This window comes from Hyperolius riggenbachi, chromosome 4 (assembly GCF_040937935.1).
Source record: "Hyperolius riggenbachi isolate aHypRig1 chromosome 4, aHypRig1.pri, whole genome shotgun sequence".
NCBI lineage: Eukaryota > Metazoa > Chordata > Amphibia > Anura > Hyperoliidae > Hyperolius > Hyperolius riggenbachi.
Genome location: NC_090649.1, coordinates 234,954,850 through 234,982,006, shown reverse-complemented (window position 1 = coordinate 234,982,006; position 27,157 = coordinate 234,954,850). Strand labels below are relative to the sequence as shown.

Below are 27,157 nucleotides of genomic sequence, written 5' to 3'. Positions count from 1 at the left end.
GAGCTTTGCCCGTGAAACGCGTTGCATTACTTGGAGAATCCCTAATAAATAATACTGTTGTTTATCAACAGCTCATTGGCTGGTCTTTACTTGAGGGAGGTGAGTCCACCTACATCCCTCCTTTTTAAACAATTTTAATTATTTTATGCTTGTTGGCTCCTCTGTTTGACGATTTCATTGATTAAGTCCACCCTAGGTGGAGGGGTGCATCCCCATCTGATTTTCTTGTCTACAGAGAGCGACATTTTAATACCCGAGTGGGGTCAGGTTATAATTCTCCCCACTTGCCGTTCCAGTGGTTGCCTGTGTGGCAACCTAATTTGTGAGTATATCAACTACTGATTTACATTTGGTTTCCATTTATCCTGACATACTACACCATATCGGGCTCTCGGTCTCATTTGTGTTTTTCTTAAGCTACATTCCTAACATGCTTGGCCTCCTCCTCTCTCTTTTCCTCCCTCCCACCCTGCAGAGTCGTCAGCGGCGGATTAAAGGGGGTTAGCTCACCTACATAGCACTTCCTGCGTCGCTTCTCCATAGTAACAGGCTGTCACATGACACACCAGCGTACCACCACACGCTGGCAGCGAGAGTGTCATACACTGGCGTCATGTGACAGCCTGTTACTATGGAGACACGACACAAGAAGCGCTATGTAGGTGAGTTAACCCCCACTAATCGCCCGCTCGCAATTCTACAGGAAGGGAGGGTTAAAGAGAGGAATCCATGCTGGATGTACAGCGCACGTGGGCCGGACCAGGTAGAGCCTCTTACCGCCGCTCCTGTGGCCAGCAATTATCAGTTTCATTTTTAGTGAACCCAGGGTCACGCTGCTGCAGCTTGCCTCTCTGATTCTACTCACAGAGCAACGGGGAGAGCCGCGGAAGGGAGGGATAGAGGAGGGGAGAGGCTTGGAGGGGAGGGATAAAGGTGGGGGGAGAGGTGCACAGAGGAGGGGAAGAGGCGTTTTGCAGGCGTGCCTCTCATGTTAGGGACACCCCTAGTTATCTGGCGACAATCCCGTTGTCTGCATTTTCAGGGGTCCAAAGAGAGAAGGGGGGATGGAGAGCAGCACACAGAGGCATGTCACTAAAGGAGAGCTGCTAACATTAAAGTACATTTTCACGCAAAAAAAAAAAAAAAAACAACACATCACAACTGAGTGGTTTTTTGCAATTAACATCTCAGGCGTGTTTATGGGTTTGTACAAGCGTTTTCTGCTTTTAGGCCTAGCTAACAAGGATGATTTTACAAACTTTAAAGAGACTCAGTAACAAAATTTTCAGCCTTATTTCTTCTATCCTATGAGTTCCTATACCAGTTCTAATGTGGTCTGTCGTACTGCAGCCTTTCCTAGTTGCACAGTGGCTGCATTATCTCTGTTATATAATCTAATCTTCTTTCCTTTGTCAGCTTTGTCAGCTCAGGCAGGAATGTGCTGCTCTGCTGTGATAGGTAGAAGTTATACACACCCTCTCCAGGCTCTGTATGAGTCACAGACTGAGCTTCTCTCAGCCTGTCACATGCTGGTTAGCAGCCATGTTTTTTTGTTTGTAAACAAAGAGGGGCCCAGGAGAACATAATAGAATAGAATGGTATGCTTTTTATTGTAAGAATTTTAGAGTACAGATTCTCTTTAAATGCCATTCATCAATGCACCTCTTGTGTGAAAACAAAAGCTGCATGGAATTTTTGGGCACCAAAAATAAGAATTGTTGAAATTGAAGCCAAAGCCCCCACTGTCCACACATATCAACAGTGATTTCAGACACTGACAGCTGATTTTAAAGCCTAAAAGAAAAAGAAAAAAAAGAAGAAAAAAAAACACACTACACCAAATATGCAATAACTGCTTGAAAAATTCCTGGGACAACATATACTGGGACGTGAATTATAAATAAAGTCTTACAAAACTGGACAACAAGATCCGCAGAAGGAGGTCTACACATGCGTCTACACATGGAACTTAATATATTTCTTATTAAAACACAACATTAAAACAAAATAAAAACCAAACAACTAACCAATCAGTTTAGGGTTGGGGTGAGACAAGCAAATAAAAACCAGACATTTGTCAATAAAAGTATAGTAGTTAAAGAGAATCTGTACTCTAAAATTCTTACTATAAAAAACATACCATTCTATTCTATTATGTTCTCCTGGGCCCCTCTTTGCTGTTTCTGCCACTCCCTGCTGCAATCCTAGCTTGTAATTGCCAGTTTTATTTATTATTATTTAGTATTTATATAGCGCCAACATCTTACGTAGCGCTGTACAGTGTATATATTATCTTGTCACTAACTGTCCCACAAGGAGCTCACAATCTAATCCCTACCATTGTCATATGTCTATATTATGGAGTGTATGTATTGTAGTCTAGGGCCAATTTAGAGGGAGCCAATTAACTTATCTGTATGTTTTTTGAGATATGGGAGGAAACCAGAGTGCCTGGAGGAAACCCACACAGACACAGGGAGAACATACAAACTACTTGCAGATAGTGCCCTGGCTGGGATTCGAACCAGGGACCTAGCGCTGCAAGGCCAGAGCACTAACCACTACGCCACTGTGCTGCAGTGTTTACAAACAAAAAACATGGCTGCAACCAGCATATGATAGGCTGAGAGAAGCTCAGTCTGTGACTCATACAGAGCCTGGAGGGGGCATGGAGAGGGTGTGTTAGAATGGCCCAGTCAAAGTCAAGATCTAAATCCAATCGAGAATCTGTGGCAAGATCTGAAAACTGCTGTTCACAAACGCTGTCCATCTAACCTGACTGAGCTGGAGCTGTTTTGCAAAGAAGAATGGGCAAGGATTTTTAGTCTCTAGATGTTCAAAGCTGGTAGAGACATACCCTAAAAGACTGGCAGCTGTAATTGCAGCAAAAAGTGGTTCTACAAAGTATTGACTCAGGGGGCTGAATAATTACGCACACCCCACTTTGCAGTTATTTATTTGTAAAAAAAAATTTGGAATCATGTATGACTTTCGTTCCACTTCTCACGTGTACACCACATTGTATTGGTCTTTCACGTGGAATTCCAATAAAATTGATGCATGTTTGTGGCAGGAATATGACAAAATGTGGAAAACTTCAAGGGGGTCGAATACTTTTGCAAATCACTGTACTCCTTGTTTGTTTTCCTACTTTGTACAGTGCCACAGAATATGTTGGTGCTTTATAAATTAATAATAACTAGCCAACCCGCGTCGTAGCATACGCCGCATCTATCTAATAGAGTACGTGCCTCAACCTTGAAGCAAGAAGAAATAGGCTTTCCATGAGAAAATGTATGCGTGCTCAAACACCAAGCTTAACCCTAGCAAGTCTGGCTTTGCAAATCCGGCCTAATTGGCTATTCATGAGGCAATGCTCATGCAAATATGCATTTGCTTTCGCATGCCAAACTATGCAGGGTCAAAAAACCAATACTGCAAAGTGCTCTCTCGCTGCCTGGGAACCACAGCCGCACCCCGGAGTGGGAGGCTGGGTGGCGCAGCCGCCCCCCCCCACAAGCGTAGCCAGCGCTGGGGAGAGCCGTCCGCACCCACCTCCTAATATTAAAAACAGCCACTTACCTTAACATCCATTGGGTTCTGCTACATGCGCATTAATTTTCTCATGAAAAGCATTTTGTGCAGTTTGTATCCTTTGGAGGAAGGTGGTGGATGGCTTGCTCCGGTGGTGTGAACCCTGGAGTGAGTGCGCCTGTCCTCCCCCCCCCCCCCCCCCCCTCTGGAGTGCTGTATGTGAGCCAGCACTGAGCCCTAAAGCTCGGGGTGACCCATGCTTCTCTCCTTTCTCATGTGGTGCCCCCAAATTAATGCGCATGTAGCAGAAAGCAATGGACGTTAAGGTAAGTGCCTGTTAATATTGGGAGGTGGGTGCAGACGGCTCTCCCCGGCGCTGGCCACACTTGGGGGGGGGGCGTCCAACCACCCAGCCTCCCCCTCCGGGGTGCCGCTGTGGTTTCCAGGCAGTGAGAGAGCCTGGGACCCTGCGGTCCCCCCAGTTGTATAAAAAGGGGGCATTGGGAATCCTCCCCGTGGCGCTCCTGGAGGCCTGGAGCACACCAAAAACTGCTAGCAGATCCGCAAAATGCTAGCAGATTTTGAAACGCTTTTTCTTATTTTTCTGTAGCATTTCACCTAGCATTTTGCGGTTTTGTAAAGCGTTTTTGGTGTAGTAGATTTCATATATTGTTACAGTAAAGCTGTTACTGAACAGCTTCTGTAACAAAAATGCCTGCAAAACCGCTCTGAACTGCCGTTTTTCAGAGCGGTTAGCGTTTTTCCTATACTTTACATTGGAGGCAGAAACGCCTCCGCAATCCAAAAAATGCCTCACCTCGGGAGTATGTGTTTCAGCAAAACGCCTCCCGCTCTGGTGTGCACCAGCCCATTGAAATACATTACCCAAGCGTATCCGCAGCCGCAAGTGGATCGCAAAACGCTGCCGAACCGCTCTGGTGTGCACTAAGCCGGATAGTGCTAATGTAGCATGTAGCAGGGTGACTGCTTTGTGGTATTGGTTTATGCATGCATTTGCATGAGCATTGCCTCATGAATAGCCAATTAGACCAGATTTGCAATGTCAGACTTGCTAGGGTAAGGCCTCTTTTCCATGGACTGTGAATAGGCAGTGAAATGGCTCTCAAACTCTCACAACTGCTGGTAACTGCTCGCTGCTGCCTGGTAACTGCTCGCTGCTGCCTGGTAACTGCTCGCTGCTGCCTGGTAACTGCTCGCTGCTGCCTGGTAACTGCTCGCTGCTGCCTGGTAACTGCTCGCTGCTGCCTGGTAACTGCTCGCTGCTGCCTGGTAACTGCTCGCTGCTGCCTGGTAACTGCTCGCTGCTGCCTGGTAACTGCTCGCTGCTGCCTGGTAACTGCTCGCTGCTGCCTGGTAACTGCTCGTTGCTGCCTGGTAACTGCTTGTTGCTGCCTGGTAACTGCTTGCTGAGCACACAGCTCAACAGTCCGTGGAAAAGAGGCCTTAAACTTGGTGTTGGAGCACGCATAAATTTTCTCATGCAAAGTACTTCTTCTTCTTGTTTGAAGGTTGAGGCACTTAGTCTATTATATATATAGATAATAAATAAAAAATGGTATATGCTTACTATGCTCTACATACAACATGTGCTTTGTCTTTTAATCTCAGGGGTTAATATATTTGTGAACAAATAATTTGTCAAGTTCTCTTCTTCATAAAAATAGACTGACACTACTTCTTTGGGGATGAAGCTCCTTCCGCTACATGGACATTTGAGTTTCAAGTATACTCACACAGCATTTGTCCCTGACAACATTATTTATTCCAAGATTTACTTTAATAGAAGAGATTTAATATGTGACAAATAATTATACTTCATAGACCTGCTAAATATTTCACTAAAATATTCAAAGTTTTTAAAATAGTGAGGCTATATAATAATGCCTGCTCTGGGTGATGCCTCAGTTCTGGTTGACTAGAATTTTCTTCCTAGTGACAGGGTCACTGCAAAAAGGATATAAACCCTCTCCTAATAGGTTACGTGTGGGATAAAGTACAACATTGGTGTATTTCTTGCAAGCTGTATACTAATTAAAGATGGCAAAATCCTAAAGGCATATCTACAATGGAGACTGCAAGTATAAAACTGACGCGTGTTGTACTGCTACAAACATATGCACCTGGATATTGATCAAGATGTTCCTTGATTTGAGTTCATAAATAGTCAGGCACAGTCATCATTACAATCACAGTTCGGCCCCATTCACACTGGAAAACACAAAACGCTAGCTAAATCATTAGCCTTTTGCAAAGCGATTTTCCTGAGACTTTTCACTTTACAGAAAAGAGATTTTAGAGTGATTGTGTTTTGTGATTCTGTAAAGGGAACCTTGAGGCTGCTTACACACCAAGACGTTACAGGCGCACGTTAGTGCGCCTGTAACACTCCCCCAACGCACAGCAATGTAACACAAGTGGGCTGTTCACACAGCCCACGTTGCGTTACATGTAACGCTGCACGTTCTCCGCAAAGTGCAGCATGCTACGGCGTTGGAGCGGCTATAGCCGCGTTAGACTGTTTGCACATGCGCAGTGGGGGGCGGAGAGGAGGCGGGGAGAGCCAGCTACAGTAGCCGCGCACATGGCTACTTAATATTCACTGCACTGGCGGGCGCTGATTGGCCAGCGGGACCACGTGATGCGGAGTCTCTCGCTCCGCATCACGTGGACCCGCTGGCCAATCAGCGCCACTCTGGGAGACATTGTAGGAATCGAGCCGCCTAACGCGGCTCACTCTACCGTCGGCTCTTGCAGCACCATGCGTTGTGTTAGGTGCACGTTATGTGACCTTAACGTAGCACCTAACGGAACGTCTTGGTGTGCAAGTAGCCTAACTCTAAAAAAAAAAAAAAAATACATGAGTTTTACTTACCTGGGGCATCTACCAGCCCCCTGCAGCCATCCTGTGCCCTCGTAGTCACTCATGGCTCCTCTGTTCCCCCGCTGCCAGCTAGTTTCGTTTTTGCCGACTAGGAGTCGGCCGGCCGCCATGCGTACGTTTTTACGCATTCCTGAAGTTGCAGGAGGCTATTGCAGACATCAACAAGTACATTTGTTCGCGTTACGGGTGTAATGCGTAAAATTTTACGCATTACGCTCGTAACGCGCAAAATTGTACTTGTTGATGTCTGCAATAGCTTCCTGCACCAGCAGGAATGCGTAAAAACGTACACATGGTGGCCATCCGACTCCCATCTTCTAAAACGAAACTAGCTGGCAGCGGGGAACCAGAGGAGCCATGAGTGACTGCGAGGGCACAGGATGGCTGCAGGGGGCTGGTAGATGCCCCAGGTAAGTAAAACTCATGTTTTTGTTTAAAGATAAGGTTCCCTTTAACATTGAAATGCAATCGATCCAAAATGGCTACAAAAATGCTGCGTGCACCATGTTTGAGGTTTCAGCAAATCGCTAATCACTGGGGATTGCTACAGTGTGAACACTACCATTGATTTGCACTGCCATAGCGCTTTTTGAAGCGCTAGCGATTTACAGACAAGATGAAATTGCTAGTAAAATGCTCCAGTGTGAATGAGACCTGGAAATCACTAGTAGGGCCTTTTTCCACTGCACAGCCTAATCACAAACCGCTAATGATTTTTAAATCGCTAGGGTTGCTACTTTATCATAGAAATCATGAGAAGTATTTTCCACTATAGTGATTCGATTTGTAAATTGCAAATGCTTTCTGGAGCGATTTTAAGAGGGATAATGCAATGCAAATCACATAACAAAATTAATGAAAAATCGCAATCGCTGGCATTTGTGATTTGTAATTGCAATTGAGAGTGAAAAAGGGCCTGCAGTGCTTTTCTAAGTGCTTGTGATTTGTAAAACTCTTGTTAATGTAATGCTGTGGGTGATTTTTAGAAAAATTACATTCCGTAACTGGGATCACACACACAGCATTACATTAGCAGTAGCTTTTCAAATCACAAGCACTTCTAAAAGCACGGCTTGTGGGTCCCAGGCCTTAATCAAGGTGATGAGGAAACTTACCCTCTTTGAAAAAGGTCCACATTGTAGAATTTTTGCAGCTCCACTGAAAATTCCACAGTGGCTTGAACATCACTCATTTTGATTGAAGATGCAGACACCAAAATGTACTAGTTACTGTAAAGAATATGAAAAACAAATATGAATACACATATTTGGGAAGCCCCATAGAACAGTTTTCCATAAATTGGGTAACCTGCACGCGTTGTCTGCCTGCGGCGTGTCGTCGGGTATCTGCGGTGCGACGCAATCAGCGGCAGTAGCTGGTAATTAAACCCGACGGAAAACGCCGGCTCGCGGGTGCGTTGGACGAAAAACTGCGCCCGGGTGCGTCGGAACCGCAACGCATCGAAACGCAGAGTCGGGTGTGAAAGGTAAAATGAAAGTCTATGGACTTTCATCTTACCTTGGTTAACGCAAACGTTAGCTGTTTGCGTTAACGCACAAAATCTGCCCTAATGTGAAAGAGCCCTTAGCATGTGCGATTATTATCACTTCCCTGAAACCAGAACGCAACCTGCAGGTCAGAGGCGTCCTACTTAATTATATATTCATCTGATGGACGTTCTGTATTTACTGTATATAATTCATCAGTATGTGCAGATAAAGAGAAAAAATGTCTTGCTTTATGTAATTTGGCTTTACCAGATTAACATTACTGAATGCTGGTTTACTTGCCTTCAGTAAATTATTTAAATGAGGGAAACAGAAAGAAAGAAAATGCATATCTTACCTCGGATGAAGGAGTTTCCAGCGCATCTCATTTCCAGTTATCCATGCTTGCCGCCATAAGCACATTGTCTGCACCTCAGAAAGGAAAACAGGAATTCCTTACTATTATTATTTCATTCCCTCTCCATTCTTCTGAGAACACATGCACAATACTGATCAATGAACACTAAAAGCATTTGCTTCCTGCACTTCCTCCCCAGTTGCCTGCAGCATTTCGGCATTAGGCCACATTAAAGGATGCCTCTGTTTTCTCCGCTTTAAATAGCATTCTGTGACATGTCTACCCATGTGATTTAACTTCATCCCTGATGTATAAAGTCCTATGTATAAAGCCCACACCCTTGTCAGCATCTAATGGGGGCCGGTCATGTCAAGGTGTGCAATAAGAAACATTTTGATCATAGCGCGCGCACACACACACACACACACACACACACACACACACACACACACACACACACACACACACACACACACACACACACACACACACACACACACACACACACACACACACACACACACACACACACACACACACACACACACACACACACACACACACACACACACACTAATGAAATCTATGGAAGATAAAATCTGAACAGCAAACTTGGTAAACTACATTCCACCTCACTCATAGTGTTGATGTACCAGTGCATTAAATATATCCAGATAGCTGCTTGAAAACAAATTACAGACTCATTCTGTATAAGTCAGGGAGCACACCAAGCAAAAACGCGGCCGCGATTTCGATCGCGAAAATATCAAAAACTAAAAGACGTAGGGTGGCGGTTTATATATTGTTGGAAAGAGAGCTTCGAAATGGTATGCATCTTTCCATAGTTTCTGCACTGCTCGGAGTCCCTTTAAATAACATTTTTAATTAGTAAAAAAATTACAATTAAAAAACAAAAAAAAACATAAATAGTTGCCTAAGGGTCTGAACTTTTTTAATATGCATGTCAAGAGATATATTACTAATATTTTTTAAATTATAAGCTTGTAAATAGTGATGGATGCAAAACTGAAAAATGCACCTTTATTTCGAAATAAAATATTGGCGCCATACAATGTGATAGGGACATAATTTAAATGGTGTAATAACCGGAACAAATGGGCAAATAAAATACATGGGTTTTAATTATGGTAGCATATATTATATAACGGCCAAAAACTGACAAATCATGATTTTTTTCCATTTTTCTCTTAATATTCCTGTTAAAATGCATTTAGAATAAAATATTTCTTAGCAAAATGTACCACCCAAAGAAAGCCCGATTGGTGGTGGAAAAAACAAGATATAGATTACTTCATTGTGATAATTAGTGATAAAGTTATTGGTGAATGAATGGGAGGTGAAAATTGCTCAGATGCATACGATGAAAAAACACTAAAGGCTGAAGTGGTTAAAGTCAGATATACATATGTGATTGTGACTGACTGTACAGTATATATATATATATATATATATACATATACATATATACATATACATATATACATATACATATATACATATACATATATACATATACATATACATATATATATATATATATATATATATATATATATATATATATATATACTAAATAACATCTAAATAATGTGTAGCTGTGTTACCAATAGAGATGGTCAATGAGATGGAAATAATTCTGCGTTGATGCTGGTTTATGCAAATTTATGCACTCCCTTTGCTCATGAAATCAAATAATTTGATATGTTGTTAAAATGTGGTTTGGTGACTACGAATGGGTACCTAAAGCCGGCCACTAACTGTCCAATTTCTATTAAAAAATCATTTGAGCGATCAGAAATTCTGATCGGAAGTAGAGTTGGGCCGAACAGTTCGCCTGGCGAACCTCTCTGGGCCTCTTACTACTTCCGGGTCGCAATGACCCGGAGTAGTACGCCTGCGCTGCCCGGCGGAGCGCGTCCTAGATCGCGCTCCTGTTGCCGGGCGCTCTCTGCGCATGAGCGTGACGTCACTCATGACGTCACGCACATGCGCAGAGAGTGCCCGGCAACGGGAGCGCGATCTAGGACACGCTCCGCCGGGCAGCGCAGGCGTACTACTCCGGGTCATTGCGACCCGGAAGTAGTAAGAGGCCCATGAATTTAGAGATGTTCGCCGGCGAACGGTTCGGGAACCGTTCGCCACATCTCTAATCGGAAGTGAAATATTGTAACACATCTTTCACTACACCATCAACTAACCAATCTTTGCTTCCTATCACAACCAACTAGAAAATCCAAATTTTGGTTCGACGAAAATTCATTCGGACGACATTTTTTTCACTCATTCATAATCGATTGTGCCCACCAATGGAGATTATTTACAACCAATCCGATCAGAATTTCTGATTGCTCGAACAATTTTTCGCTAGCAATTGGACCGTTAGTGGCCACCTTAAGACGGATGAAAATACATTTTTATACATACCTGGGGGTTTCTCCATCCCCCTTTAGGCTAATCCATTCGCTGTCCTCCTCCGCCACCTGGATCTTCTGCTATGAGTCCCGGTAATTCAGCCAGTCAGCGCAGTGCGGCCGCTTGTTGCTTCCACAGCCAGGAACATTCTGCACCTGCACAATAGTGCTGCCCAGGTGTAGTACGCTCCCAGCGGTGGAGTGTCTGCATGCGCACTACGCCCGACTGGCTCAAGTACCTGGACCCATAGCAGAAGATCCAGGTGGTGGAGGACAGCGAGGGACTGATTAGCCTGAAGGGGGCTGGAGGAATTCCCATGTATGTATAAAACTAATTTCATCTGTCTCAGGTTTACTTTGTTATACAGTAGTACTATACTCTACATATGCACTCTCCACAGAGCTGCAGGGAATCACACTGAGAATGTTGTGCACATTGAACACAGAGGTGTTGTCTATCACCCATAAACCTGGTTCGGATTGTACATGAAGAATGTGTAATAGAGGAAGAATAGCCTCATTGTCCTGCAGAGTACCTGCACATCACTCTTACATGTACCCACAGTTATATTGCCTAGGACCTGATAGATGTTCTTTGTTCCTGTCTTCTACAAGTACTCTTAACAAGGACTAGTTATAGTCTATGACTAAAAGTATTAGAGGCAGAAGATCAGCCGGCTAGCCAGGTAACTGGTATTGTTTAAAAGGGAATAAATATGGCAGCCTCCATATCCCTCTCACTTCTGTTGTACTTTAAAATTCCTAAGTGTTGGAAGTTAAGAGATGCATTTCATGTTACGTACTTTCAATCAACAAAATTGTAATATGTAAATTGGAGGAGTGGAGCCGGTGGAATCTTAACCTGAGGAGTCAGAGTTGGTGGATCCTTGTACCGACGCCACAGCCCTGGATTCTTCCACATTTTCTGCTTTCAGTATGCAAACTTTACAATTCACTGCCAAGCTCTCGCTCCCAAATTGCACATTCCTCTTCCCCCTCCCTCTGTGCAGAGTTGTGAGTGGGCATAACGAGAGGGTTGACACTCAACTAATCGCCGCTTCCAGCATCTGGTCTCCATGTCCACAGCGGTGTCATGTGACATGGGATGCCCTGAGGACATTCAGCCCCCCCCCCCCCCTCCCCCCTGTTGGCGTGCCGCGGTACACCCTGTGGCCATGAAGATTGGGTTGAGTGTTTACCCCCCTCTTTTTTTCCCGCTTGCAACTCTGCAGGGAAGGAGATTTAAGGAAAAGGAATGTGTTGCCCTATTTTACCACAAAGGGCTGCAAAAGCAATGCAAGTCTACAAGGGCTTTAGGGACACAGCTAAACATCAGGCTTTAATCTTACACCAAAGATTATATATATATATATATATATATATATATATATATATATATATATATATATATATATATATATATATATATATATATATATATATATATATATATATATATATAAAAAATTCCTGTGTACACATCATATATACTGTACAGTCACAATCATATTATATCTGACTTTAAAAATACGGGAACTGCTTTACTGAAGCAGCACGAGTAACTATTTTTTGATTGGTTGATTTCAGGTTTGTGAACTACGCAGAGCTATTACTGTATATATAAATTATTTATAATGACTACTATCTTAGAAATAGAATATTTTATCATATTTTCTATTTTGAAACAGTTTAAATTCATTAGGAGTCGGAGTAAAAATGCACCGACTCCAGGTACCCAAAAATTGCCCCGACTCCGACTCAACTCCACAGCCCTGGAAGAATCAGTGTTTACTTTAAAGTGAACCTCCGGACTAAAAATCTACTCAGCAGAACTGAAAAGGCTTGGTGTTTCTTTAACAGTTTCACAGCATCAGAACTTTGTTTTTCTTACCAAAGCATCATTTTTAACTATGCTCCACCCATCTAAGAAAAAAAAGCCCGGGCTTTTTTCCCTGATGCTGTGCAGAGCATGAGGGGATTTCCTATGTTGTTATTGACGTTGCCTAGCAACTGGGAGAGCTGCTCAGGACACAGGACAGTTGGAACTGTGTCTCATGCTACCTGTTACCTCCTTTCCACCAAAAAGATGGCTGCCATCATGAAATCAAACATTTGCCTATTCTTTTAAAACAGTGTGGGTAAGATTATATTACCTATCTATTTTAATTAACATAACTAATGTAACTTAATGACAGTATGTTTGTTTAGGCTGGAGTTCCTCTTTAAGAAAAAAGACAAAACAATGGCCACTAACAAACGCTCTATACCCAGTTGCCCTTGTTGCAACTTTGTAGGTTTGAAAATGAAAGCAAAGGAAAAGCAGAAAATAAAAATAAAGAACCAGTTCTTGCACATTTTTCAGCATGAAATGTATGGTGAAACAGCAATAAATAAATAAATAAAAAGCAACATTTCCAGTTTTTATAAACTGAGCCCCTTTCCACAAACATTAGAAAAGACTTGGATTCATGCTCCATTGATAAAAAAAAAAACTAACAAAACAAAAACAAACAGCATCAATTACACCTGTATGAAGAATAGTCACTTCTAGACAAGGTTTGGAAAAGCAAACACTTTAAATGCATCAGTTTCCCCAGAAGCAAATCAAACCACACCTATTTAGTGTAAAACAAATCTGAACTACATACTTTCCAACTGCATTTTTTTCTAAGAGAAGTGCTCCACCAACTTACATCAAGCATTTAATTGCCTGGTGGGATAATTTGTATCTATATCTAATCCTTACTAGGACTTTTATGAAATGCAATACTTTCTCTCACTGGCATCTATTGCTGCCCTATTTCCACTGGGTCCAAACCAATTGTGAATTTGGATCCATTTCCTGCAAACAAAAAGTACAGCTTATTGATTTCAAAAGGCTGCTTCCAATTTACATGCATTGAAAAAAAAAATTGTCTGCATCAATTTCCCAGACATCTCATCTTGGTCCCTATTGCCATGCACTGGCACAACATGGGGATTCAGGTGTGAATCGCAGCTACTTGTATGCCGTGTGTGTCGCAGAGGTGGACACAGACACAGCACTCCAGTTTAAACAGGGCCTTATTTATTTAGCTCATATAAAGAGTAATAATGACATACTGAACTTTCTTAGCTTTTCTTTCCTTTCATAAGTGTTTGTCATGGCCACTCAATTTTTTTTTTTTAATTTTAATCTTTTTTTTTTAATCCCTTATCAGATATCGGAGAGAACTGAGCTGCTGTCCAACATATCCCACCTGCAGAGATACTGATTTATAGTCCTAAATAATTAATCCTTATAGATGGGGGATAAAAGGTAAGATAGGCAAGTAACAAGAAGCATTGGCACCATGTATTCACACACTTCTCTCATCTTGAATGATACTTCACGTATCATTTAACATTTTGATCACGGCAGAGTGAGATCGCATGGGGCAGAAGGAATGCAAAGTAGTGAAATCCCAAGGACCTACTAAGGGCATAAGAATCACAAAAAAAACATACTCAGCATCAACAATGTAAACTATATGTAAAAATTTGTGTTCTCCCCAGAATTTTTTTCCAGCCGGGTGTGAGGAAAAAAGTTGCCGGGTGGGGTGTGATGAGAGAATGCAAGGTCGAGTGCTTCTCTGTGCAACACTGCTAACAGCATAGGAGTGCTCACCAAAAGTAACCAAAACTAGCCGTGTGGAACACCCTGCTAAAAGAGCCTGGGAAGAACACTGTAGACCTAACCAATACCACATCACAGTGCAAAACAACCCCAGTACCAGCGCTAAACTCATCAAGGTACACACATTTTACCTTGTAGTTACTCATAATATCCATCCTATGATATTCCTTATAATTAAGGTATTATCAGCCAAACCAGCAGCAGAACTCCCATACAGCAAAGATCACTACTCCCAGAAGTATCTCCCATCCAGCTAATGGCCTGAGACCCACTGCCAAGCATTTTGCGGCGTGTTTGCATTTTGAAAAAAATACAACACTCAACTTATCTTCTGAGGTGACAGACATGTAAAGCTGTTACTCCTTATAGGTTAGAGGGAACTTGGGAAGGTACAAATAGGAATATGCCATACATGAACATTTTGGGTATAGTAATAGTATTTTTCAGGCGACAACACTGGCTTGTTTCAAGTCAAGTGACTTGAAGTCCTTGTAAAGACAGAATGAATGTATCAGTCAAAACCTCAATAGGGGTCATGCATAAAGCAACAAAAGATATGTATAGGATGAACCAAAATACATCTGGACTGTATAAATCCAGGAAACAAGGATAACAAATGACAGTCACAGCTCAACAAGTGGGCGCCTCCATGGCCAGGGTGATTGCACATAAACATCTTTCTGCCACAAGGCACCACAGTGGCCAAGTGTCCAGCATGCTCACATTGCAAGGCTATGCTCCCAGAATGGATTCAACAGCACACCACCTAAATGGTGTTTGTATGTTTGGTTACCTTTCACTTTCCAAACTTACAGGTTAACATGTCCCCCCCCCCCCCCCCCCAAAAAAAAAAAACCTGGCCTTCGATTATGGTAAGTGATTTCACTAGGACTATGATATATATATACTGTGATCTCCGCTGAAGGATAGTTGGTGACCGCAGAAATTATTCTGTGTACTTAGTAAATCGCTATAACACAGGTAAAACTGGGGGGACAACTGACACTGCAGAGATGGGCCCCGGACTTCTGGGGGCCACCCCCCAAAGCACTGGAAGGGCTGCATGTGCTGGCTGCGGGCCTGTGGCACACTAACATACTGGGTCACCGCCTATACCTTGGTACCTATACTGGGGCTGGAACCACCTATACCTAGCCACCTATATACTGGGGCACCACCTACGCCTGGCTACTTATATTGGGGTGCCTATAGCTTGCTACCTATACTGGGGGCACCTGTACCTGGCTAACCTATACTGGTGCACCACCCATACCAGGCTACCTATAGTGGGGGCAACTACACCAGGCTACCTATACTGGAACACCACACCTATAGCTGGCTACTTATACTGGGGAAAATTATACCTGGCTACCTATACTGGGTGTACCTATGCCTGGATACCTATACTGGGGGCACTTAAACCTGGCTAGGGCAGGGGGAAAAGCTGAGACAGAAGGGGACAAGAGGTAACACAGGGAGATAAAAGAGGCACAGGGGGAACAGAAGCAGACAAAAAAGAGGCACAGGGTGAAAAGAGATGAGACATGAAGTCACACAGAGGGACCCCAAAGAGGCACAAACTGAGGTGACACAGAGGGGGACAAAAGAAACACAGGAAGAAAAGAGGGGGGCAAAAGAGAACGGATAAATGATAAGAACGGACCTACAAGTCCCCATCTCATTTGTTAACCAGGCACTACCTGTATTTTGCTAGTATTTGGCTCCACCCACAACATACCATGGTCAAGGCTACATTTTGCAGCATTACGCTGTGCATGCCGCTTTCTTCAGTGTGGAAGACATGCACATTTTTCGCCGCAGCGCACTTCGCACAGGGAAACGGGGGTGGGGTGGCTAGTTACATTTTTCTAATGGTGGCCCTGGCTTTATAAAAGGTACACCCCCTAGTCCTAGATTGTGCTCATTTTTTGCCTTCAGAACTGCATTAAATCTTTGTGGCATAGATTCAAGGTGTCAGAAATATTCTTCAGAGATTCTAGTTTATATTGACATGATAGCATCATGCACTTGCTGTAGATTTGTAATTTGCAAAGCCTACGGTTCCACCACATCCCAGAGGAGCTCTATTGGATTGAGATCTGGCGACGGTGGAGGCCATTGAAGTATAGGTACCTCATTGTTATAGTAAAAAAATAAAGTTGAGATGGTGTGAGCTTTGTGACGGAGCATTGTCCTGCAGGGAGTAGGCATCAGTAGACGGGTACATGTGATTACAAAGGGATGGACATGGTCAGTAACAATACGTAGTCTGACAAAACATGCCACATTCACTTAAAACAAATTTCTTTCTACAGTTTGACTCTCTGCTTATACTTTGACAATTAGTTTTCACCATGCCTAAATGCCCGTTTCCACTATGGGAAATGCGCGTGCATTTGCCACACACGAATTTGCATGCACAATGTATTTCAATGGGCCTGTTTTCATTACAGATGAAATTCACTTCCTCCTCCCGCAGGAGAAAAAAAAATGTCCACCTCTGTAACAATTTTCCACGTGGTTTATGCATTTTTGCAGGTTTGCGTTTTTCGCGTGCATATGTCAATAGTGATGAATGACAATAAAAAAAATTGCTTACCCATGCAAATTCACATGAAATAAATGCACACAAATTTGCATTCAGATGCAAATGTGTGTGCCTGTAGTGGAAACGAGCCCTAAATGCATTGCATTGCTGCTATGTGATTAGGCATGTGTTTTAACAAGTAGGTTTACCTAATAAAATGGCCAGTGCGTGTAAATGCATAATAAGAATATTTCCATGGTTCTGTATAAGGGCCTGAAAGCTATACAACAGAATACTGAAATTTTACAGCACACGGGGAAGATTCAAAGGTTTTTCACCTTATCTATGTTACATTTTGAAGCTCCCAATGAGCGAACAAATAAAAGGTAAGAGAAGTAATTTTGAAATGAAGTCAGGAACAACTTCCCGTAACTTGGAGTGATTATTTTGCTTGTGCTGAAAGGTTATTTTTTATTAATTAGGTGAAAAATAAGTAATTAATAAGAAATTTTATTAAAAAAAAAAAAGACTCCATTATCCTTACCAGACTTAATCGATAAACACAAACTCCACAACAAGACGGGGGATATAATTTAGGTAATACAAATTTTACTCATCAGCTAAAATGTGAAGGCTCAGATTCAACATCATCTTTCCCACTGCCACAGCCATGCCACCCTCTGGATTCATGCACACAGTGGTAGTTCTTAACACATTACTACCTACTACATTAATCAGAAACCAAAAAGAATAGCAGTTCCGGATCATGAGGAGCTCCCAGCAGCCTGCTTTATGCAAGCTTATAAAAATAGAGGCAGAAAAAAATCCCGACTGTTTATTAAAAGAAAGTATGCATGCAAAGTCTTTGAAAGGGAAACATAAATAGAATATTCAAGATTAGATTATTTATAAAGCTTCCCCAATGGAGCAAGCACCTGATTTGTCAAAACCGATTTAATCTCTCTAGCTATCAATGCAAAATAGACTGAAACAAGGCCAGAAAGTTTAAATACACTGTATACATTACATGAATCATATGCCAGTAAATTATGCTTCTGAAATGTAAGGTGATCTGAATATGACTGCTTAGGTACAATTACTCAATGGTAAATAGATCTAGTGCCAAAGAGGCATTTTAAATATAAAATGTTAAAAGGATGCAGTTTTGGGGTAGTTCTAGAAAAAGCAACAACTGCACAGTTGGTTTAAAGCAAATGTAGGATACTAACCTACGCAAGGGAAGTCACTGGATAGCATAGAGCTTTCCCATTCCTCTGTTGGCTGGTCGTTCCAGACGAACACTAGAAATCCAGCACAGGAGGTTTGGGCGCAGCCGGCGCCACCATAGACTGTAAAAGAATATAGCAGTGCACAGTGAGTAACTTCGCAGCCGTCAGAAGACAGAGCTGAAGTTATTTTTTATGTAATTCGGTTGCCAGCAATTAATGGAAGCCAAATTACGCATTTCTCTACCATCCACGTCGACCTGGAGGGTGAATAGTAATTCATGCCGCTGGGAGTTGTGCAGGAGCAGGATACGCCACATATCAGCTGTATCCTGCGCCCAAGTCTCACAGGCTTTTTCATAGGTACACGTTCCAGAGCTGTTCAGGAATGTAGCTTAAAGGGAACCTAAACTGAGAAGGATATGGGTTTTTCCTTTTAAATAATACCAGTTGCCTGACTCTCCTGATCCTGTGTCTCTAATACTTTTAGCCACAGCCCCTGAACAAGCATGCAGATCAGGTGCTCTGACTGAAGTCAGACTGGATTAGCTGCATGCTTGTTTCAGGTGTGCGATTCAACCACTACTGCAGCCAAAGAGATCAGCATGACTGCCAGGCAACTGGTATTGTTTAAAAGGAAACATCTATATCCCTCTCAGTTTAGGTGCACTTTAAGATCTCTTAAAGGGCTCTTGCACACTACATGTGTTTCCGATTTGCGATTTTGACTCGATTTTACATGCGATTCCAATTTTTAAACGGTCCAGCATGCTGCGGTTTTCTTCTTGTGTTGATAGCATCCAGGGAAAATCGGAATCGTAAATGGCAAATCGGATTTGTGATTTGCAGTGTGCAAGAGGCCTGAAACAGAAGTTTTGATTCACTTACGTGCAGTACGGATTTGCTTGTCCTCGGAACTATTTGGCCAAGCAGGTCAAATTTCTACACCAGAGGATGGCGCTGGAAAGATGGGCTGGATGCAGGAACGGGAATTTCCTCACTTCAGGATTACCCAGTCTGGCTGGGACACAGTCTGAGTGCACAGTGTGACCGGGAGCAGTCAGACTGTGCACTAGAGTTGTACAAGCTGCATTAGCCCTACGATTTAATTGCTCAGCAGGTATTATCAAACTGTATTGGTGCATACCCACATCAATCTCGATAGCTCAATTTTACTATTTCCATGTAGTATGAAAGCTTAAATACACAATTTGTTCCAAGTATTTAAAATCTGTGAGCTCTCATACTTCTTGGAAGTGCTAAAATTGACCACGCTCAAGATTTGATACATGTCCAAGACTTAGGACAGTATTGCACACAACCGTGTGGGATTCCAAATACTTTATTATTCTCATTCTCTCTCTCTCCTCTCTACTTCTATGGATAAGAGCAGGTATTTATTTTGGTGACAATTAACTGCATGGTTGTAAATTATAATTACACTTAAGTTACTTTTTTTTTTTCTTTAAAAAAAAAAAAAACTACCAATACACACACTGAAAATGAAGGTAAATCCATTCTTTCAGTGTTGAATCTGAAGAGCCATTTATAACTAAAGTTCCAACATTGTGCAAAAGTGCCATCATGCCATTACAAAATGATACAAAGCTCGTTTTGTACCTCACTGGCTACAAGTAAGTACACACGAACAATAACTGTGGCCCTTAATGATCATGCATCTATTGTCAATGCAACTGTTTAGAGCACAAGTACATGTACTTCAAACTTGTATTTTACACTGGCAATACAGCTTATACACAAATAAAAATAGGTTCCGCGATTAAATGCCTACTCAGGTCTAGGTAAACTTTTGTGCCTGTAGCTGTGGGTACTAAAGTTAATTTATTCTCAAAACTAGACATTGCTTCTACAAATAAAAAGTGATGAAAACACAGAAAGTAAATGCTGTATCCCTTTTATGATACATGTAAGCTTGGCAACAGAAATCACATGCACTGCAGTTAGATAATAGGCAGGGTGGACCAGACATATCCCAAGATAACTGCAGACATCCCATGGGGGCACGCTATTTATACGTACCTTCGAGAGATGTCAAGCTGATTCAGTCATCTAGAAAATGTTTATGAATAAATTGCACACATACGGTAAATAAAAAAACAGTCATATGTAATCCTAGGACCCTGTTTATAGGGTACTTTATAAATGTAATTCTAGCTTTCAGCTCGTATTAAGATTATATGGTTTGCTATGGAAAAGTATGTCCTTGTTTTACCCTCACTGCAAATCTTGCACACCATCTCACTTCTGATATTTAAAGCAAAATTCTGCTGAGAATTAAAAATAAAAATGATCTACTGCTGAATATATTATTAAACACAAATCCACCTCAAATACTTTAATTAATCTTCAGTGAAAACGGCAACATTACTTGAGTTCTCTTCTTCTATTGGTCTCAAAACCAGAGATGATTTAGCACCTTGGCAGTCATGGGCATGCTCCCAAAGCACTATAGCTGCTTTACTATTAGTCATGGGTATTTTGCCTCTTCTTCACCAGATAGGAGAAAATAAGTTTACCTGAGTGGTAGCTTTTTTTTATTTTTTATTTTTTTTATTACCACTACTATTTTTTTAATTATTATTTTAGTATTAACACTGTGGTATGCAGGTAGCCAAACTGTAATTTTATTTCCAATCCCTGGGCACAGTGTTTTCCCAAGTCCTTTTGGCCATTTCTTGGCAAGCATATGAAAGATTGACATCACATATTACTGTTAAATATGCCACTGTAAATTTGTACGGGACCTGTCATACTGCACCTAATGTGAACATACCATAGACATATCATTGGATTGTGTTGGGATGCAATGATATTGTCCAATGCAATAGTACGCAATGGATTTAGTGTGAAAGGCTGTTTAGGGCTTTTGCATGTGGAAATGTTTTTTCAAGCTCGTGCTTCACTACGATTACGGGTGGGATTGGGGGGTGTTAATACAATTCCCAAACAGTTTTCAGCCAATGAAATACCGCGTGCGGTATTTTAAACTTTTTAATTTTTTCTTAATTCATTTTTTTCCCCCCACATGCCGGAGTCTTTCGATCAGTTCCCAAACTATTTGTTCAGTAACTGCTCTGGTGTACATGGTTCCTCCCCTCCTGGCCACTGGGGAGCACATCACTGACCCCGATCCAGGTATGCAGAAGGGAGAGCGTACTGCAGTTGGCTGAGCTGCAGCATTTTGGTCCCAGGGCTGCCGGGGAAAAAGTCTGTGCTGCTGGTGGAGAGGCTGGGGAGGAGCTGGTGGCAGAGCAGGACAAGTATTAAGCGTAGTCCAAGTTTTGACTGCTGATTACCGGTACATTCTGATGTCCCACCAGCAGTATATCGGCACCAATAGAGTAAGGAGTAGGACAAGGTCGCTCCTCCTATCGGTTGTTACTTTTGCTTGTCAATTTTGCTGCATGCCTGTTTGCCCGTTACTGGCAGCTGCTGGCTGGTCTTAAATACAGAATGCTTTGAACTTTGTGAATTGACAATAATTGATGTATTTACCTCACAAATAAGCAATTTACCTCATTAATCAGTAACTTAACTTTTCCATGCAGTAACAGCCTTAGTGAATCGACATTTCACTGTTCTGTAAAAACAGCAGTTTTCTGCATTACCGAATGTGGTAATGCATTGTGAATGCAGCGCAATATGTTTTAGTTAACCCCATCGTGGTGAGCTCAATAAACTTTTTGCCTTATTAAGACTTCTGTGGTTCTTTGGAGGCAAGTCCACACTTTCCTTTATTTTACATACGGTATTTTTTTTATTATTTTGTATTATTGACACCTCCATTCTAGTTTTATCATTGTCATCTCATGAGCCAAATGTACTTGCTGGCTTCATGTCTTCTGTAGATTTAGCTAGTGGAACAATCAGTCAGGGGTGACCTTGCTACTCCAAAGTAGGAAGAATCATAAAGGGTGGGCTATATTTTCCAGCATTACAGCAGAAATTCTGTGGCAGAAGGCGGCTCCAAAGTGTGAAGCATGGAAATAGTTTGCACATTAGTTTCTTTAGCTGCACAGTTCACTGCCCACCTCATCAATAATCAGTTTTATGCAGAACCACTATGCTACCATAGCCTGCTCAAGAATTGTCAAAGACAGGAAGTAGAATTTCAAGACATCACTTTCTGATCATGAATCCATCAAGTGCAGGGGTCTTACAATTGTAAGGGAGTTTAAGCAGGTGCAGTCAAGCACAACTATTAATCAGATTTAAAATTTAAAAAAAATGCCAAGTTAAAAGTAATACTGAACAAAATGCAGGGAGTCCCCCCGTTAATGAACAGAATAGGGACTGTTAGTTAATTATTAACCTGAATATGTCCATACATTGAAACACTGTGCCATTTCTGCCCCTTGTACCTGCTCTATGCCTCCCTGTGCCTCCAGTTCCCCCCTCTGTCCCCTAAGTGTACTGCAGAAAAATGGTGTTCATAAGTCATGGACTAACTGTATCTGGTTTCAAAATGTAGGAATTTCAATTTGGAGTTCAGATGGGTTAAGTTGTTAAACTGGCAGATGAGCATTGTTTTTCAGCTAATGTGAAATAAAAAAATATCAATTTAGAGTATCCTTACATGCCACAGTCAAAGAATAAATATTTCTTCAGTTTGTTGCGAATTAAAGGAAAACTAAGCAGAGTTGATGATGCATGATGCAAGGCCTTTCAAATTGTATAACACAATTTACACCCACTGCTCTCTAGCTTGATACAGTCTACAATGTTTACATCAACTGAAAAACACCTGTAATGACAGATGCCTACATACAACCTGTAACACTAGATTGCGTGACAAGGACTAACCTGAGTAACCAGTAAAGCTCCCCTGAATATTGTTTTACATAGCTGTGAGAGGTGGCTTTCTAAGGTTCAGGATGTATGTTAAAGGCAAAGAAAAAGTAACAGCAGGAACCAAAGCTAAGAGAATGCTGGGGATCTATTCACACTTCTGTTTTGTTTACATTTTCCAACTACTAAAACTGCAACTATAAAGCTTGCTTTTCGGGACTACATTATCTTGCAGTGTACAATACGCCCTGTTTACTGTATAACTGTAGTTATTAGCAAATTAGTCTCTTTCAAAGGAGAATACATTTGCAATCAAGGCAGCATGGAACAATATAAAAGTACACATAAAATAAAGAAAAGCAGGGCCCAGCTATGTGCATCTCTTCCTCAACCACCAAAGACCTTGCCAGCTGCAACTCTACTCAAGCTACAAATATTTTTATCAGCATGCCAGTCAAGGCATACGCTGTGTGTATGCTGTAGAGGTCTCCACCACTGTGGACAAGACCCCTGCACATGCTACAGCCTGGCGGGAGTGAATGGTTTAGTAGCAGCAACCAATGCTGAGCTAATGCTGTAGGGAAATGTAATGACCTTCAGCTGTCGGGACCAAGTAAGCGATCAGTTTCAAAATTAAATATTGAATATAAAACCACATCTTTTTACCTGACATGTAAATCCTGTGACGTGTGTGAACAGATCTTTAAAAAGTACGGTATTTTTTTTTGCCACAGTGCCCCTTTAATCAATAAGGTCTGCAAGATAATGTAGTCCCAAAAAGCAAGCTTTATAGTTGCAGTTTTAGTCCATATTAATAAAAATGGCACACACAGGGGGACATTTATCAAAAGTGTCAGAGACAAAATAATGGTAGGTTTTTAGAAATCCGTGTAGAATTGTCTCAGACATCTTAAGAGATCACTAAATAGTGCAGATACCTTCTAAAACTGTTCTAAAATAAGAGTCAGGAAGGTTTCTCAGACAGTGCAGTGTGAGGGAAATTGCTGTTGCTGAAGTAACCAATACTTCTGTTGTATTGATACAGGCAGGCTCTGAATTGTGAGGAATTCAGGCGGGGGGGGAAGGAGCCCTTCACAAATCATGCCTAGTCTGCACAAATCTCTAGAACTGCTATTAAGCGCTGCAACAGTGTAGGAATGGATTTACACTTTTGTAGTGCAGCTCTAGAAATTCACGCTAAATTGCCACTATAAAGTAGGATTTAAGAAGTTTCTCATCATGCACAACAGTGCCCCTGCTGGTTAGAACTGTTTAGAGAGAGCCCGAGGCAACATGGGTGGGGGGGGGGGCAGATGGGACACAAAGGCATGTTCCCTGCCTCATGACATGCCTATGTGTCCCCCCACAGCCCTGCTATAGCGACAATATTTGGCGCTATCTCAGAGGGCAATGGTAGGAGAGGGAATCCCTGCTCAAATGCCCACTAGGGGCATTCCTGCAGGCTTTCCAGAACTGCCATTAGGCAGCTCTCTCTCTCTGGCGGTGCCCCCTGCCTCCCTGCATGCTGGGAGAGAGAGAGAGAGATCTCTCTCCTTCCAGCGCCATGACCCAGAGGTCGTGAAAGTGGGCCCTAGCAGTCCTCAAGAGCAGCAGAGAGTGGCGTGAATGGCGGCTACCTGATCCGCAAAGCCCCCCAGATCAGGTAACCTAGTTTTTTTTATATGAGCCCACTTTGGGCTCTCTTTAAGAAGAAAAAACTGTCGGTAATGCTTTGATAAATCTGGCCCAGTGTGTATTCGCCCGTGTTGCAGTACTCAAATCATTTTGGTGTTACAAGTCTCTAAAGCCTAATGCACATGCTGGGGAAACTCGACCAAGGCAAGAATCTCAGCTGAGAGGCTAAGCATGTGTACAGCTGTCCCCGACTTTGGTGTGCACTCAAGGAAGGCCACGGACAATTGTAATCACGAAACAAGCAGAGTTCAGAACAGGCACCAAAGGATCGTAAGTGGTAATTAGACTGAGGACAGGACAGGTAGAATTTAATCAAGGGCAAAAGGCAAGCCAGGTCACAACAGCAATCAGTCAAAACAGCTATTACAGCAAAACTGGCACAGTTGCAGAGATCACAGCAGTGTCCAGCCGTCAGAGATAGCCCAGTGTTTTCCCCAGGCTTTTTTAGCCGTATGCTCCACCTGGCTAGTTTTGGTGAGCCACCCGGCTGTCATCAGCTCACCTCCTCCTATGCTGTAAGCAGAGTTGTGCAGAGAAGCGCCAGCCCTGCATTCTCACATCTTGCTCCACCTGGCTACTTTATCATGCCACCCGGCTGGAAAATATATCAGGGGAGAACGCTGTAGCCTTTTATAGACAAGGTAAGGAAAGTGCTCTGGATCTGCATGTGTGCATGATAGTACTGTGCAAGCGCATTCTAATTGGCAGATATTAGGATAGAGACATAGGATGCTGAGCATGTGCAGTGGGCATAAATCCCCAGCACCCATGTGGTCAAACAGGTGAAGAGTGACCCGCAAGAACTAAGCAAAGCGGTCAAACAGATGAGCCAGAGTATCTAGCATGTGTACAGCTGTTCCATGACATAATATAGTAATCCATACTTACTTACCCCACTGTACATCTCATCATCCCTCCTCCCCTCTACACTGAACAGTACACACTGCTCAGCTACAGTTTAATGTCTGTACTGAGCTTAGTCCCCAAAATGTCACCCAAACAATTGAGCAACTTTTTTTCACCTGTGTAGAAGGTTTATCCCTGGCTATAAGATCTACCTAAGGCCCACTTGCTATTGCAAAGAACTGTTAAGTTTCTTCTATTGGGCTTGCAACTTACCGTAAGCCTGCATGTAAGCATGCAAATATGGGTTTGTCCACGGTCAAACTATTCAACTGAGGGAATTCAAAAAGTTATATAGCGCAAAACCACACTGGAATGGCGTACTGCAGGGGGATGGTGGACTCCAGACCAGCCAAAGGCTTCCCACTAATCTGATGCTGTTTAATGTCCCCACTAGAGAGATTTCCCCTCACTTTCTGTTCCTGTGACAGGAAGGGCTCCAGTTTGAGAGCATGGTATTTCCAGGGAAGTAAATGAGTGACAGCAGTAAAGATCTGACACACTTCTACTTTCTTCACACCAGCTGCATGAAAAAAAGGTTGAGTACTGTATGTTTACAGTGGAATTACAATCTGGCATGACATACAACTGAAAGCATGTTTCCTAACAACCTACTGTGCATTAGCTAATCTATCGGCCTTTCTCAAAAACAAATGTCACCGGTGTAGAAATCCCAATCCCACCCCACACCCGGGTCACAGTCTAGTACTGGAAGCAGTCTAACTTTGCCTAATTTTTTTTTTCCATGAAAAAATGTTTCTTCCTGTTAAGAGTGCACTCCTCCCTGGGAGACGCGTACATTCAAGAACGGCTTGGGCAAATTAGGATTCATGGTGAAGCCAAAAAGACAGCTCACCCTGCTGCAGACAAACTCCTGCTCGCACTAATTATTATTCCCCCTCCAATTTAGCAATTCGGGGAGGAAATATAATTCAGGCACTAGCTATTTCCGGTGGCCAAATTACCTTGTGTTTTTTTCTAATTTGATCTCTGGCTATTGCTAAGCCGAAATCAGTCACAGAGCCAATACAGCCATAATTCTTATTACGGCCTATGGCACTGCTCAAATCATTGGTGCAGGACTCTGCCAAATTAGCGGTCTCACTGTGAAACCGTAGGTTTCAGACTCTTTCAGTGTCTGGAGGTTCCTGAACAAGTCCAACCAGCTCCAGCAGTTTCATAAAATCAATATTCTTTATTATAAATATCACTAAAAATTTTCATGTGCACAAAGACACAAAATGTGGTAAAAGTAGAATCAAGTCCATAGTGAAGTAAATAACTCAATTCTACACATTTATCATGTAAAAAGATATTTTATCTTATCCTGTACTTTAATGCTAGCACACATAGTAAACCCATTACAGCTAAGGCTCAACACACACCATACAATCTTGGTTGTTCAATCTTACCACTTTCATGTAGTATAAGAGCTTATCCAATCAATCATTCAAGGTATTTTGAATATGTTGGCTCTTATACTACATAGATTTGGTAAATCTGTACAACCAAGATTGTATGGTGTGTGTTGAGCTTAAGAAAGTTCACTCACAGCAGCAACAGACCGCTGTTTAGAACATGTGTCCATCTTCCTGCCAAGATTTTTTAAAGAAGTTTCTTTCTGGTTCA

The 27,157-nt window shown here is 42.2% G+C and overlaps 1 protein-coding gene across 3 annotated transcripts in view; it reads right to left on the bottom strand.

The window, feature by feature from the left end:
- FAM135A (family with sequence similarity 135 member A) overlaps nucleotides 1–27,157 on the bottom strand; it is a 180,272-nt gene that overhangs the window by 131,046 nt on the left and 22,069 nt on the right. For 2 of the 3 annotated variants that reach the window (XM_068281457.1, XM_068281459.1), the window contains exons 2-3: nucleotides 8,282–8,355; nucleotides 7,552–7,665 (exon numbers count right to left, since the gene is read on the bottom strand). In XM_068281457.1, coding sequence (XP_068137558.1) covers nucleotides 7,552–7,628 — 77 coding nt within the window. In that variant the 5' untranslated portion in view covers nucleotides 7,629–7,665; nucleotides 8,282–8,355. The remainder of the gene's footprint in view (nucleotides 1–7,551; nucleotides 7,666–8,281; nucleotides 8,356–27,157) is intronic. The other variant, XM_068281458.1, reaches the window with a different exon arrangement.